The sequence below is a fragment of the Periplaneta americana genome, chromosome 1, assembly GCF_040183065.1.
Source record: "Periplaneta americana isolate PAMFEO1 chromosome 1, P.americana_PAMFEO1_priV1, whole genome shotgun sequence".
NCBI lineage: Eukaryota > Metazoa > Arthropoda > Insecta > Blattodea > Blattidae > Periplaneta > Periplaneta americana.
This window is the reverse complement of record NC_091117.1, coordinates 55,344,221-55,361,747: the sequence shown is the minus strand read 5'-3', so window position 1 is coordinate 55,361,747 and position 17,527 is coordinate 55,344,221. Positions and strand designations below refer to the sequence as shown.

At 35.0% G+C, this 17,527-nt stretch overlaps 1 protein-coding gene across 1 annotated transcript in view; it reads left to right on the top strand.

Moving 5' to 3' along the window:
• The window catches only part of LOC138696117 (uncharacterized), a 361,146-nt gene extending 348,734 nt beyond the window's left edge, over positions 1–12,412 (top strand). Inside the window, exons 7-8 of the mRNA XM_069820675.1 lie at positions 2,328–2,507; positions 9,103–12,412. Coding sequence (XP_069676776.1) covers positions 2,328–2,507; positions 9,103–11,584 — 2,662 coding nt within the window. The 3' untranslated portion in view covers positions 11,585–12,412. The remainder of the gene's footprint in view (positions 1–2,327; positions 2,508–9,102) is intronic.
• The last annotated feature ends 5,115 nt before the right edge of the window (positions 12,413–17,527 follow it).

Here is a 17,527-nt window from a genome sequence, read left to right as displayed (position 1 = left end):
AATATTAAATTCCAGCATTAAAATTGAAATATGAAAAAATAATGTCAATCCTGTAGCCTACATGGATGCAGGTGGATTATGATATTCGTAGACTTTCAGACACACGATATTCTGGAATTCGGCATAGTACAGGTGGGGGGGGGGTACGACAAACCGACGCACACTTTGGTTATTGATGTGGGACCATTATGCTGTCTTCAAATGAATGACCTGAAAATTTTGACTAAAATTGATTTATCCGGGACAACCATAATTCTATATTATCTTTACCTTCTTCAGTAAGTACCGCCCTTAAAATATCGTCAGAAGTATAGCTTTATTATGTTTTATATCTTTATGTAGCACGGTATGTTCCTCCTTGTATCACAGTCTAGTATATACAATCACGAAGCTCAATACGTAGTAAATATGCATCCATAGATAGTTGCTAACCACTAGGATCGCCAATATCGCCTCATTACAGACAATGCGAAATAGTACCGGCACAGTCAATTGTTCCTAGCACCCTCACAACTCAAGCTTAGTGACTGTGTATACTAGACTGTGCTTGTACATCCTTCCTCTCTCTTTCTGTTCCCTTGTTCTTGTATACCATTATGGATTAATATCCTCGGAAACTCATCTGAAGTTAAACATATTTTTGTTAAAAAAAAAAGAAAAAAAAAGCTACAAGGATAATGACAGGTGTGCATGAAAGGACACTATGTAAAAAGATTTTCCAAAATTTAGAAATATTTATCTCGTCTTATAAGTACATTCTTTTCCTGATGAGGGTTAACTTCCTGAGTCCTGAGACATTTTTTCTTTTATTTTTAGAGTTTAATATAATTATTCTACACTTCAAGGAAGTCACTGAAATCTGAAAAAATTCTGCAGGTTAAAGTTAGGGCACATTATTATTATTATTATTATTATTATTATTATTATTATTATTATTATTATTATTTTCATGTTGAAAGTAGTGTTGGCCGATAAGCAGGGATAACTTTAAGTTTTGGTTTATAAAGCCGTTTTATTGCTTATCAAAATGGTAAATAGTGTTAATAACTAGGCCTATATTACATTTTTATTATTATGATAAACGTTTTCGCACTCTTTGCCATTTTGATAAGCAATAAGACGGCCTTATAAACCAAAACTTAAAAATTATTATTATTATTATTATTATTATTATTATTATTTATGGCGTAAAAATTTCAAGAGGAGACTTAACTTTACTGTGATCTATATGATAGTACAATATACTTCAATGTTTCACATTTCTATTCTATTATTATATTAATCAGTAAAAGTATACATGTAATTATTGTAACATAAAGTTAATACACTTAAGATGTCTCCCAATTTTTTTAGCATTAAAATATGTTTACTGTGTACTTACTTCGAAAGTATAGCCTACAGTGCCTTGGCGTTCAGTTGCTGGTCGCCATTTTCATTTACAAATAGTTAAACACGCAATGCAATGAATGAATGGATCTTGATGTACTTCCTGTAAGTCCCAAGAGATGTCAGGAGATTGACACTCACAGGATAACGACTCCTCCTAGTGGCAAATTTGAAACTAAATGCATATATCTGCATTGCTTGGGAAAAGTGATATAAGTCAGTTTCCACAAACCTTTTTTGATAATTTATTGACAACTTACACTGGTTTATGTCGATTTTATTTTTTTCTGTATGAATTATTGTAATGGGAGGAATACTTGTTTATTTTTTTCCAAGCACGCAGATGTTCCGTAAGTTGTCAATAAATTATCAAAAAATGTTTGTGGAAACTGACTTGTGTCACTTTTCCCAAGCACTGCAGATATGAAATATACTATACTCGAGGACCCAGGAGGTTATATTAAAATCAAGATACATTAAGTAGTAATAAAATTTTCCATAACAAACATGACATCGTCATCTAACTTCCATTAATCTCAACCGTTCTGAAAAAGTGTTCACTATTCATGTATTACGGTCTTTAATGCACTGCACAATTTTCTTAACGATTTGAAGGACGACGAGAAAAGGTTCAGAACAGAACTTACTATTTCTGCATACTCATAACTTCTACACAACTGACGAGTTACTTGTGTTTGTAAATTGAATTAATTTGTTTTCTACGTAGTGTGTATTTTTATACACCTATTCACTTGTTCTATTTCCCAGCTAAAATACTGATTTAATATCTATGAAATACAAATTATATAGGCCGAAGAAATTAAAAATTAATGAAAAGCTTATCAAATGCATTATATCGTCTTAAGTTTCAAAATTCCTTAGGGATCTTGTTTATTTAAAAACAACAATGCTTGAATTCCTAACGCTTGGTTGTTTTGCAGGTCTTTGGGAGTGACTACATATGTGCTTCTCACAGGATTTTCCCCTTTCGGTGGAGAGACTGACCAGGAAACGTTCTGCAACATTTCGAGGGCGGAGGTTGACTTTCCCGAGGAGCTCTTCGAAGACGTGTCTGAAGAGGCGCAGGATTTCATCAAGCGTTTGCTCGTGCGAGACCCAGGGTAAGGCGAAAGATAATCTTGTTACAGAATTACATGCATTGAAGTTGCAATTTTATTAACTATTTCATATGTTTACCATTATTTACTCTCAAGACAGCAGCTAAGCATTATATTGAGTAACTTTAAACTACACTTTGCACTAATTATTTTTGCTATAACAAATCTCAATGTTTAAGTAAAATATAAAATTAAGTTAAATTATTAAATATTCCACAATATTATAATTTCTATTTGTATTCCACGTCAGATGACATACTATCATCAATCTCAAAAAGGTCTATCTTTCATATGAAAGTATTGTGAGAAAAAGATACCGATCGAAGTAACATATAAACTCCATAAGTTTTCTAGTCAGACATCTAACAAGCAAACATTCTGATGGAGGCAGATAAAGTTAAATTTTTTCTTCCACCATATTAATAATTTCAAAACAAGTGCCTATACAAATTTTGGCGACAATACCGCAATTACGAGGCCGCCCAGAAAGTGATTTCCCTGGGGCCGTTTACAGAATAAAAAAGCACAATTGCATGGAAAGATTTATTGAAACAGATACAGAAATTGTTGCGCTATTTGCCAACACATCCTCCACTGAAATTGAGACATTTGTCATACCATGGGATCAATTTTTGTATCCTTGTGTCGTAGAAGTCAGCCGCCTGGGATCGGAACCAGCGTTTGACAGCCGTCTGCACCTCTCTGTCGATATGACAAATGTCTCAGTTCCGGTGGGGAATATGTTGAAAAATAGCTCAACAATTGCTGTGTCTGCTACAATAAATTTTTCCAATGAAATTTTGTTTTATTCCTGTTAACGGCCCCTGGCGAACTTAATTTTTTACGGCCCCCGTAATTGTGGTCGAGTGGCCAAAATTTGTATAAGCGCTTCTTTTGACATTTATTAGGCCTAACATGGTGAAAGAAAAAAAATAACTTTTTTAACTGCACCATCAGAATGTGTGCTTGTAAGAGTTTATCGCCATGTAATATGTCCTGAATTCCAAAAATGTGTATGGTACTTAATTATGTAATATATAAAATAAATATACTTTTTATCAATTCTTAGGAACTGTTCTTAATATATGAATAGTTATATAATTTTTATTAAATCATAGGCCTATATAATTTCATTCAAAACTAGAAACAGATAAAATAGCCTATCATTAGTTTCGTATTTTTCAAGCAATATAATCAAATTTGGAAGGAATTCTATAGGAATATTAATTACGACAAACTTGATGTTAACTATTTAACACTTTTAATTCTATTAAGTTATCAGGTAACTATTTACGAAAAGAACGAAGTAAGACTCGGAAATAAAACGATATCGTATGGGCTTAGGTTCAATTACTCCCTAAGACATTGCTTTATTTTGTTCTGAATCAAAAAATGTTAAATAGTTTTGAATCTGAGAAACGCTAACTTGAAAGTCTCTTGCATAAGGTCGTGACGGATGGGTGAAGATAAGGTTGTACTAGTTTGTTCGAACCAAAGGACGAGAGGACGTGCTAGTTAACGATTGAATGAACGACACTAGAGCGAATGAATGGACGGACGGACGGACGAACGAACGAGCTGATTAACAAACTTACGAAAGAACGAAAAAACAGACGAACAGATTGACGAATGAACGAACGGACGAACAGTGAGGGAATTACCGAAACAAAGGACGGATGCACGACAAGAGAATAAATGGACAAGCAAATCAACAAATGAAAGATGAATGGATGGACGAATGAATGAATGGATGCATGGATGGATGAACGAACGAAGGAATCAACGAATGGACGAACTAACGGATGGAGAAATGAAACAACTCTCGGATGGACGAATGAAACAACGAATGGACGAATGAAACAACTAACGGATGAACGAATGAAACTAACGAATTGAGTAATGAAAGGACTAACGAATGGAGGAATAAAACAACTAACGGAAGGAGGAATGAAACAGCAAATGGACAAATGAAAGAACGGTTGGACGAATGAAACAACTATCGGATGGAGGAATGAAACAACTATCGGATGGAGGAATGAAACAACTAACGGATGGAGGAATGAAACAACTAACAAATGGATAAATGAAAGAACTAACGGTTGGACGAATGAAACAACTATCGGATGAACGAATGAAAACTCTCGGATCGACGAATGGAACAACTAGCGGATGGACGAATGAATTAAAGAACGGATGGAAGAATGAAACAATTGTCGGATTGACTAATGAAACAAGTAATGGATGAACGAATGTAACTTTTTTTACTTGGTTATTTAACTACGCTGTATCAACTACGAGGTTATTTAGCGTCGATGGGATTGGTGATAGAGAAATGATATTTGGCGAGATGAGGCCGAGGATTCGCCATAGATTACCTGACATTTGCCTTACGGTTGGGAAAACCTCGGAAAAACCCAACCAGGTAATCAGCCCAAGCGTGAATCGAAACCGCGCTCGAACGCAGCTCCGAATCGGCAGGCAAGAGTCTTAGCCGACTGAGCTACGCCAGTGGCTGAACGAATGGAAAACTATCGAATGGACGAATGAAAGCACTAACGGATGGACGAATGAAACAACTAACGGATGGACGAATGAAAGCACTAACGGATGGACGAATGAAACAACTATCGAATGGACGAATGAAAGCACTAACGGATGGACGAATGAAAGCACTAACGGATGGACGAATGAAACAACTAACGGATGGACGAATGAAAGCACTAACGGATGGACGAATGAAACAACTATCGAATGGACGAATGAAAGCACTAACGGATGGACGAATGAAAGCACTAACGGATGGACGAATGAAACAACTAACGGATGGACGAATGAAAGAACGAACGGATGGAAGAATGAAAAAACGGATAGGAGAATGAAAGAACTAACGGATGGAAGAATGAAAAAACGGATAGGAGAATGAAAGAACGAACGGATGGAAGAATGAAAAAACGGATAGGAGAATGAAAGAACGAACGGATGGAAGAATGAAAAAACGGATAGGAGAATGAAAGAACGAACGGATGGAAGAATGAAAGAACAAACGGATTGAAAAATGAAAGAATGAACGAAAGGAAGATTGAAACAACAAACGGATTGAAAAATGAAAGATCTAACGAATGGAAGAGTGAAAGAACAAGAATTAACGGCTGGACGAATGAACAAAGTAACGGTTGAATGAATAAACGAACTAACTGATAGAAGAAAGAAAGCACTACCGTACGGACGAAACGAGCTGCTGATAAAATTTGCTATAAGAGCTATCGATTACTAGTGATTTTGTGTCTTGAAATGCATTTTAATATGAGTTCTGGCCGGTAAGGAGACGTACCGGTAATCTAATATGAACCTGAAAGGAAAAAATTACGGCTAGTTTGCAAAACATATTTTTCAGGTGCAGCTCACTGTAGCTCTTTGCTCGTCCCTACTGTATAAAATCAACATTCCTATTTACATCTGTATGTTACATCCCTTTTAAGCCAAACACTACATAAATGTAGATATTATTGAAAGCACTAAGTCTGGTCATTTGCACGTAATTGTGAGATATGTAACACAGACCATAAAGTGTGTTAAACAATATTCTACAAGTGTACGAAAAAAATTACGTAGCCAGTAAAACTAAAAGTGTCTGCAACTTCCGTGTCGTTGCAAGCCGCACATATTATGCAAAGTAAAGCTTTAATTTTAAATATTCGCGTTCGGAATTCATAACCCATGTTTCTACTTGGCTGTTTTCCAGGGATAAGACCACTTTGTCAATCCTGTAATCATATCACTTCTTCGGCTTTATTTTTAAACCCATTAATGTGTATTCATGTATGCCATTATTCCGTCTCCTTGTATAGATGTACTGTACAAAGGAATCCTAACGCGGTTCTATAAATGTCCCTGGCGTTACCTGTTGTACCAGTTCATATCATTACGTCTTAATTGAATTCCGCTACAGTTACAGACATGACGTATAGGATATCTGTATCTCGATGCGTTTTATAGCGTACGCTGAGGGGAATGCTTCGTCTTCTCGAAGCAGATTCTCATTTTATTTTTAAGAGGTCTATCCACATTTGAGCACAGCAAATATGGAAAACATGAACTATTTTTTTTCTCAGAAACCAGAAAATGCATTAAACTTGGAAGTGGTGTGATAAATAATATTCACTACTATTACTTTAATAAAATATATTTAAATATTAAACATAATTTATAGCTACTGATAATTAAATATTCAAATTAGTGGCTATGAAAAATGCAATGGGAAAGCGTTTCTCACCTAATTTCCATAGTTCTCAGTATATCTTTATGCTCGAAATGTAGTAATTATACACCTGGTAGCAGTCCTTTAATGCATGTCATTAAAGTATACCTACTCATTAAAGTACAGGTGTTCAGCCAATGACAACTCTGCTTACAGGTGTTCAGCCAATGACAAGTCAGCTTTGTACCGTTATAAAACCGCAAGTATCGATTATTCTCGGATATGCAATCGAAAGAGAATTAGCGAAAAGTCACGGAGGCTGGAAACCCAATACTGTCACAGAAGGTTATGTTCTGTTTAGAGTTAATTGTAAATAATATTCAAATAAATCCAATTTGTCATCTCGTTTTTCAATGTCTAATTCAATAATCAAGGTTATATCAAGTTTAACGGGATTACATCAAGGTCAATGACATTATTTTTCCTCGGAAAAAATCAATACTTTCGCATCTGCGCACATCTCACAATTCACGACCTAGAACAAGGTCACTTCCGATCTTGTCAGATACAAATAAAATGTATACATCTGAATAATTTCAAGTTAGAAATATGGTCGAGCATAAAAAGCCGTATGAAACTTGCCTATAATGGTAATTAAGACGCTCGTATGAATATTATGAAACTCGCTTGCGCTCGTTTCATAAATACCCATACTTGCGTCTTAATTACTATCATTATAGACTCGTTGCATAATGTACTATTATGATTCCTTTCCAGTATATTCTTAAATCGTATACAGCGTGTTGCAAAACTCCATACTCAAACTTCTAGGGATGGTAGAGGAGCCCAAAACAAAGATTTTTTGTCACATAACCATAGGTCGGAAAGCAATAGTTACGTCATTTGTCACCTTCGAACTCAGACATTGCTGACAGACATTGAGAGTGTAGTAACCATTTAAAATGGTTTTGGTGACATTTTGTTTACAAGTATTGTTCAAACGCACGGCCTCCTGCTTCAATACGTGATGTATAACGACGTGATAATGCGTCTCTCATACGTTGAAATACTCCATGTTGATGTTTTAAGTGATCGGCCGCTACAAGAATCCAAGCATCGAGGTCCTCTTCTGACACAATTAGCGTTTCACAGACTAAACTCTTTAAATGTCTCCACGCAAAAAAATCGAGTGGGGTAAGATCAGGAGAACGAGCAGGCCATGCAATGGGCCCACCCTGGCCAATCCAATGTTCACCGAATGTGCAGTCTGTTAATTGTGACGTGTTTGTGATGCGCGGAGATGCTTGTTTCTACTCAGCGATGCGTTCGAAGGTGACGATAGACGTAACTATTGATTTCCGACCTATGGTTACCTAACGAAAAATCTTTGTTTTGGGCTCCTCTACCATCCCTAGAAGTTTGAGTATGGAGTTTTGCAACACCCTGTATCTAGAAAATGTACCAGAATCTTTTATGTATCTATGTGATAATTTTTTCATGCGCAATGAATCTTGTATCTCTTAAGATAGTTAATGTTTTATATTACATACGTTATTTGAATTGTTCATTTTACAACACTGATTATCGTACATTTTTTGGATATAATATTAAAGAATTTATTGGAAAATAAATAGAAATTAGCAACAAATGTATGATAAAAACTGCTTAATACTTCTTGGTGCATCTCTCACTCACATTTCGGGTTTATCGTTTGTAACAAAATACCCGGCCCTGACTATACCACATCGCCAGCAGGTGATGACACTACATATTCATGCTATGAATGTACGTCACGGCGGTCGACTCACAACTGAATTCACATCGCTCTCTATGCGATAATACATCATATTGCCATATAGTGATGCCACTACATACTATGGATGTCAGACAACGTAAAACATTCCGCGATTCCATTGTTTAACTCGGAATAAAAATAGTTGTCTTTTTTTTTTTTTTGTAAACTTATGCGTATTCCTTATTTAACTTTTTATATAAATTATTCTATATGATTGACATGCAAATATGTAAATTCTTCTATATTTAATATCATATATATGTGATTTCATAGTTCCCATATTATTTTAGTTTCTAGTTTATTTCTACATTCATCCTGTATTAAATAATACTGTATTTCTCAACAGTGATTGAACACGAACACTGCTCATTCGGTCTTCAAATTTACTAATCATTATTATATCCTAAGTTACTTTTCTTATATCTATGTATTATTATTTATATTTGTATTTTCTATTTTTCTGTATTTACTCGTATCTATTAATAAAAATTGTACTTATATCCCAACGTCATGTAAATTTGAGTTTTAGTGCACAGGTTAATAACTAATGTATTTTCAAACAGAAAATAATTGCTGTTCTCATTTTTAATATTTCTATACTACAGAGCACGGCCCACTGCAAAAGAATGCCTGCGCCACAAATGGCTGTCTAAGAAGATACCTAGAACGCCGACACCACCGTCACTGCTGCGCCAAGATTCGTCCCTGCTTGTCACCAAGACTTCGCCTCGCACAGCTTCACCCGCGGACGAGTCCACCACTCGCGTTCCACCGCGCAATTTGTCCCAGCAGCAGAAGAACCTGCGGAAGTACCTATCCAAATCGAGGGAAGCACTATTCGAGCGCGTGGTCCAACAACAGCAACAGCACCAGAAGAACAGCCTAAGGAAGACCACCTTACTGTCTCAGTACCATAAGACTCGACGTCTATGCGAGAGTCAGATGTCTCTCGTCTCCAAGTCCAGAGAGCGTCTCATGTTGATGGAACAACATCAGATGAACCCATACTTCAGTCGCTCAAGGGAAAAACTGTATGGACTCAGGAGCTTGTCCAAGTCACACGAAGTGCTGGATCTGTGCAAGACAGCAGGTGTAGCAGGAGGACAATCTCAACAAGGAGGAGTCGGGTTGGGGATCCTCAAAACGTTAACTAGAGCAACAACAGCAGATCTGAGTATGATTCCCCTCCTAAGACAAAGATTAATGGGTCACGGATCATCAACAACGTCTATTACTTCTTCAGTAACCACAGACCAAGATCTTGAGGAACCAATTGTACCTCCATCTCCGTCTGATCAGACTACATTCCCCAGAGTACCTTCTACACCAACGAGTGTAATTTCAAACACCACAATAGAAGAGATGCTGGAGAATTCCTCAGAAGAGCCACGGCTCACTTTTAAAAATGAGCCCATATCGCAAATTCCAGCACTTCTAAGTCCAAAACTATTGAAAGAAACCATAAGGAATCAGTCCAAATTTCAAATGTTTTCTGAGGGCAGCGACGAGTTGTCACAGTTGCAGGATTGTGAAGTTACTTCTAACAACGAACAAAATGAGCAGCTTCACACAACAACACTGGAATCTTCACGCGAAGATGTAATAAGTACCGAAACACTAACAAGTACCGAAAATGAACAACGAAAAGAAAGTATTGATATTGCAGAAAAAGACTGCTTGTCTAGTGATGAAACATTAACTATTCAAAGTTCACCTGAACCTGAATTAGAAGAGAAAGTAGATGATTATGGAAACATGGAGACGTTAAATTGTGACGAGAATGTCCAAACAGTAAATAAAACCAACGATTCACCTATTGAGAGTCTTATAAACAATCAAGAATCTTTCCCACTTATTGAACGAAACATATCTGATTCGGCAAAAGTAGTAGAAAATAACAAAAATGGAGACGTGATTGATAACTCTGAAGAAGTTATGGAGAAAACAGATGAAGCATGTGACGAAGAATTGGAGCCACGATACACTGTTGCACAGCTGATTTCTGCATTCAACCGCCATCAAGAGGTTGTGACGAAAACATCCCTCGAGGTAACTATGACTACGAACGATAAAGAAACGAAAATGTCACCAGTCTTCAATCCTGAAGGCAGCATGTTTCCGACAGGTCCAAACGCTCTTAGGCTATTCATACCTGATATTGACATTACAAATGAACCACCAAAACGCAAACAGAAAAGAAAATACAACTTAGGTTTAAAATTTCCAGGCCATACAGAAAATAGAAGCGATGAAACTGAAGAAATGCCTAAAGAAGCTGCAGACTTATCCAAAGAAATTTTCCAAACTGATGACGAGGAATCGTTCCAATCTCTCGAGAGCTCCAGTTCATTCACAACAAATGAATATGATTCGATTACAAACTTATCGATACCAGAAGATGCAGTCGGAGATGACGAGTCAAGTGATAAAACAAAAGAAGATACTACAGCGAAAGAAAACGAAAGTAGTCAAACGCAAACAAATGTTGAAGATGAGAACGTGGATTGTACAAACAATAATACACCCTGCGAAAATTTACCCGATATCTGTACATTAGTCGTAGAACCTCCAAATGTTGAAAATGAACAACAGTGCGAAATTGAACAATCCAAAGAGATCGAGCAAGCTGATAAATTTCAGTTATCTGTGGAAGTAACGCCAAATTATCTGAGATCAGGATCTTTGTCCAGCGAGGCAAGCGTCGGATCAAGCGAAACGTCTGGTTCTATGTCCTGGGAAGAACTTACTCCTCCAAGTACAGCCACGCCAACAAGCAATAAGGACGAGCCTCAACAATGGCCACAGAAGTCAACAACGACTCTGGCTCCGAGTCAACGTCATTCCTCCAGAAGTACATCTCCAAGCATTCCCAGAGAGTCTTGGGGAAGAATATGTACTGGTACTTACAACAGGGCCATGGAGAAATTCAACAGCAAAGTCAGCAAGCAGGAGATCAACACGGTACCCACTGACAACAATAGGAGACCAACCAGGAAGTCCCTTACCCTTTTGAGTCCACCGCAGGTAATCAACGCTTCTGAGAAAGTTCGGAGAAAATCGATACCCGTAATAAAACAATATTCGTAACTGGGGAGGATATCACATGGTGCTATTAAAATAAATGCTGTATAGTAAAGCATTTTACTCTGGAGACCTTAGAAGCGGTAAGTATTCCAGGAAACTAAATAAAATTGTGAAGTAATGAGAGTGTGCAAATATCAACATGAACATTGTGATATGAAAATAATAAATCGAAAATGTATAATGCATCCACACTGTGCTCAAATACAAGTTGCTTGGTGATTTTCTTTGCTACTGATATGCTGTTATATTAATACTTACTACTTTATAGTTGTAATGAAGGACACTGATTTCATATAGTACAAGAAAGAAGTGAAACATAATATCCAAAGCAATTGAAGAAAAAGTTTCTTCCGTAATTTTTCTGTTTTTAATTGCAGAAGAAAATTTAACAAGATATTCATGCTCCCAATTTAAGATAAATGTTATGTTTTAATCTATATTTTAACATGTAAGTTCACTTGATTCTAGGGCTAAGTTGCTTCGGAATTAAAGAGTTAAGTGTAAAATCAAAGACCTCTAAGTGAGCTTCAGCAGTTGCACAATGCAGTAGTGACCAAGTTGGTTTATACAACGTATCTTCTAACGGAAAAATAATCTCATTGTGAACTTGTTAAGTATTTTCTTACGTGTGCACAGAGAATTTGGATTATTCATAGGTTTACTTACATTTAACAATAGAATTATTTTTCAGAACATATACATAATGGAAATGATATAACTGTGCAGATTGAAGATGGCAATTGAATACATTCATATAAATAAAATAATCTATTATTCATTTTGTAATTAAGTGCATGGTTAATTAGAAAATTAGGCTGAAAGTCCTGCGTACTCTGTAGTTTGGGAACAGCGCATCGCCTGCTCAGCTACGAATACACATACTAATTCAGGTCTGAATAGCAGCATTCCGTCCCTTAGTCACTATCGCAGGGTTGCCAGACTTCCTAATGGCGGGAAATAACAATACGAGTTAATCTTTTTATTTAATTTGCAAAAAAAAACTATATTTTTTTTCAAAACAGCGAATAGATAAATCACTACATGTAATTTTCTCTAATAATAGCAGTAGAAGTCATAATATTACAAACAGTACTTATCGAGTAAAACAGCGTCAACATTTATGGTAATTATTTTCTTAGACGAGTATTAGAACTAATATGGTACTAGCATTCTTTGTTGTACTTTATCCAAGGAATAAGATGTTAAAATCTGTACAGTTTTGCCACTTCCACTCTGTATGTATAAGATAATGTATCTTAGTCTTTATTTGTATCTTTAATATTGCTTTCTTTCATTTTTTAATTAAGAGTGTCTTATAAATACGTATAAAGTAAAATTTCTGTTTACAGTTTTATATTAATTCATTGTGTTGTGAGTATAAATATTGTAGCCGCGAATGAAATCCCAATTCATTCAATGGAATAATAAGGACGAATTTCATTTTTGTTATCGCAGTCTATATTATTTAATGCAATCAATAGAGTTCTACTATAATTTGAAGTCAATGTAATATCATATTTTATATACCGTGCTCCGACTTGAAATCTATCAACTATTTGTCCCACTTAGCTACACTTTATTATCCATTTAGTTTCATTACATTTTATATTACGATATACATTTAATAAGTACGAAATTATTTCTGAAAATCTACAAAAGCAACATGATCTTAATTTTTTCTATTTAAAAATGTATAATTTTAACTGTAAGTCACGTACGGTCTGATATATATCACAACAATTAATTCGTTCGAGAAATATATTTTGCCTTACCTACTACTACAAATGCAAATCATCCCGCCTAGGACTCGCGTTACGGAATGTGCGCTGGTTCGAATTATCATGGGGGAAGAAATTCTCATGAAATTTCGGCCAGTGTATGAGACCGGTGTCCACCCAGCATCGTGATGCACTTGGAAAGCTACGACATGTAGCGAAAATCCGGTTTCGCAAACCAGCTATAACGGCTGCTAACCACACGATACCTCCATTCTGTTTGGATGATCGTCTACCTATGCTTCAGCATGTGAGAGTGAGGCCAGCAGCCGGCTGGTCGATCTTGACCCTACAAAGGACTGTAGCGCCATGGATTTACTTTACTTTTTTACTACTCCAAATGCATGCCTAAAGTTTTAGAAATATTATGTAGGAGTTTCCAGATTACTTCGAATCTGGTTTAAACATTATTATTATTATTATTATTATTATTATTATTATTATTATTATTTGCACAAAAATATACAAGATGTTGAAAATGTGTACAAATTTTCCTGGATTATATTATACTTGTCGGAGCATGTTTTAAGATTCATTTCATCCATTCACAGTTTTCTGCCAAAGGGCAGGTCTTTCATTGCAAACCCAGCATTCTATATTGTGCTTTCCTCTTAGTTTCCGCGTATGATTCATGTGTCGTTTACGATCTGATAGAGATAATGTATAGAAAAATGTCAACATTTATTAAATATGAGCGTTACTTAGAGTGAAAATTTAATAATATAAAAGTTCAATGTAATAAGGAAATATCAAATGTATTTCTTCAATACTGATACATTTGGCACATTATGCTTTGTATTCGTTTATTACTGTTATTATTATTATTATTATTATTATTATTATTATTATTATTATTATTATTACTATTACTACTACTATAATAGGATCATTAAGATGATTCACCAATTCATTTTTAAATATATTGGTGCTTGAATGTCGATACAGAATACTAGCAGTATTTTAAATATATTTTATTAAGCACATTGCTACTTACAGTCCGAATATATACTTTTATATAACAAATATATTTTTATTTTTCTTCCGTAAAGACACCCTTTACAATGCTTGAGTTATAGGTCTACCATATGCGTAATAATCAGCTATTTGTAAACAAAATAGAGAAAATAGAATACTAGTCCTTATTATACGTGTAAATTAGCGACAATTATACCTTAAGATGTGAAATAAATTATGTCTAATTATAAGTTCACATTTAAAATTCTGAAAGTGATGTTACAAAAAATGACCTCTAACTCCGAAAACAGGAATTACAACTATGTAATTCCTATCCACACGAGGCAATCAATAGTTACCGTAAAGCGAATAAGCAAATATGTTCCTTGAGTATTGATAAAGCAACAATCTTGATTTCGTGGTTATTACAATAGTAACAAATACTGAAATTTAAAACATGTTTCCTCACGTAGTAATATATTTTTTTAAATAATTTTTCCTATGTAAAAGAGGGTCTTCAGGTCAGTGAACTTTCTTCTAGTAGGCTGAGGCCTTAAAAGGCGGTCTTTGCGGTCTCCAGACAAATATCTAAGGACTTCTAAACCTGTGCTAATAAGTAACTTGAAGACATCACATTTAAATGTTTATATTCTGCTCGTAAAATGTAATAAAATGAGATAGGTTTAATTTTCATAGCCCGTATTAGGTAATATTATAATGTTTAGTGACCTTCGGAAGCCTGTTAATTCAGAAAGCAATGTAGATAGTCTATCCTTTCAATCCTTCCCATTTGGAAATTCTATACATGGAAGTCGCTAAGATATAACGATTCCTGAGGGAGTAACTTATGCAAATAGTTTCTCTGCATTCTTGGCATATTTTTCTCGCTAACTTATGATAACAGGTTGCGTAGACACAGACACTCTAGAAGGTGTCTTGCTAATAGCTGCGATATAAGGTTGCTTGGCGATAGAGTGGCTTATCTCCAATAGCTGTTCAACACGAACAGGATATGTAGCTACATTAAAACAATTGTTTCTGTAAAAACATTGCCACTGATTTAGTTCCAAATATTTTTTTTATAATAGAAACATGCGTACTACCACTTTTATATCTCCTGTCACTGAATTCAGCTTTGTATTTTTATATTTTGCAACTAAACTTATGTAAGTAACCCTTATGCATTTATTGTGATATAAACTTCGGCTTTTTGGCTATAAAATATTTGCGAACTTATTTTTTTACATTTATTCATTCATTCCTAAACCTCAAATTTTTATTCGTATAATTTTGACTTACAACATTTTTTAAGTATATATGAGTAGTGTGCGTATTTATGGCAGGTAAATATTTTATATCAGTACGTATCAAAATAATTAAAACACTGCATGATAAGTTTATTTACAGTTTTTATATTTCTGTTTTCGAAATTATTATAAATAATACCTGATATATTCGCGGTGAAATTTCCTTGATCCCGTGGGAAATATGTTATCGCCACTAAAATATGACAATGATTATGACGGTGACGATAGCATAGACTAAATTCATGAAAAACATAAATGAATTTAATTACAGGAAGTCCAGAAGCATGTTGTAGAACATATTAAACTTTACTGATTCCTCGGTTTCGTATATTCTGAAAAAAAAAGGAACAAATTACGTGTTACCTTTCATGTAATATAATAATACTTATTATCAGACAGCGGATTTTCGGTCCCGATACTGAACGTCAGCTTCAGGGAGGTCATTGAACTTAATGCTACGCTCCCTTTGTGCTCTAAGAGGCACGACGTCTAAGGGATCGTAAATCCACTGTCTTATTACATTCGTTAATAGGAGGTAAGAAAATAATAATTACTCCAGTCCATTTGGCCATGTGATGTTTTATACATATAAAATTATTATCTTTGAGATCCCTATCATGCTTGTCTTCTTCCAAAACAACGCCAACTCTTGTCTAAAAGTTGTGTTATTGTGCATGTAACTTCAAAACTTGCTCAGTCCGTAGACCAGTGGATAAAAAAAAACTAGTCCAGTCCTTTCACAAAAATAGACTTAACGCGTTTTAGCATCACACTTTTCAATTTCAGGGTAAAAATGTAATTTCTTGCATTCATGTTAGCCTGTAAATTTTCTGTATGTTTTGTTTCTCAATAACTATATAGGGTAGATGAGGATAACTGTAAACAGGGGTAATTGTAAACAAATGCTGTGAAAAATACAAAACTGTCAATATAAAAATTTTAATTCGGGGGAATATTTAAATTAACTTGTTGGCTAACCTACAAAGCAGTTTGGCGCCAAATAGGAGTAACTGCTTAGTTGTGAACGAATGTTTTGTAAGAGTCTACAAAAAAAAAGTTGAGAAAAAATTTTGCTTCACCTTCATTTTTGGCATTGTAAGTAAACGAACAGTGCTATTTTTTAAGAATATGTTGTTTTTATGAATAATGTATAGTAGTTAACATTTATTACAATGGTTTTGAGATCTCCCATAACCTCAGTTAATTAAATTATGACGTGTTTACATTTGCCCCATAGTTTTAATTGCTTGGGGGTAGTTGTAAACATGTTTTACTATGGTTACATTTCGTACATTTCGGTAATCAAAGAGACCCCCACCCAACTACACTGTAGAGGATTTAGAGAGGGTTGTCACAGATGTGAAAAATGGTAACTACAGTTATCGTGTATCTCAGGAGAGGTACTGAGTTCCTATATCGTCATATTATATCAAAGGTTAAAGGGACGAAATATACCAGTGACCAAATTTTGAGTTGGAAGGAATACAGCTCTTTCTTCTGAAACAGTACAAAAAATGTTCAGTGTCTGATATCCCGTGCGAAAATTGGTGTTTACAATTACCCCCCTCTCGAAGGGATAAATGTAAACAGGTGGGGTAAATGCAAACTAGCAATTATAAGCTGAAAAAAGTCAACTTTATTATTTTAAACCCATTTTGAAGGAAAAGAAAGATCTAAAAATAATACAGTTTCTTTATCATGCTTACCGTTACTGAGGTTGTGTAATGTTGAAATATATTTGAAATCAGTGAAAAGTGTTTACAATTACCCTGGTCTATCCTAATCATAGACAGCACAAACAATAATTCAGTCGATTAATTTGTCTTGAATTTCCAGAAAATTACGAAACTTGTGCACGTCATACGAATAAACCCTTCATTAGGATAGAACTATAACGATCATTTCGAGGT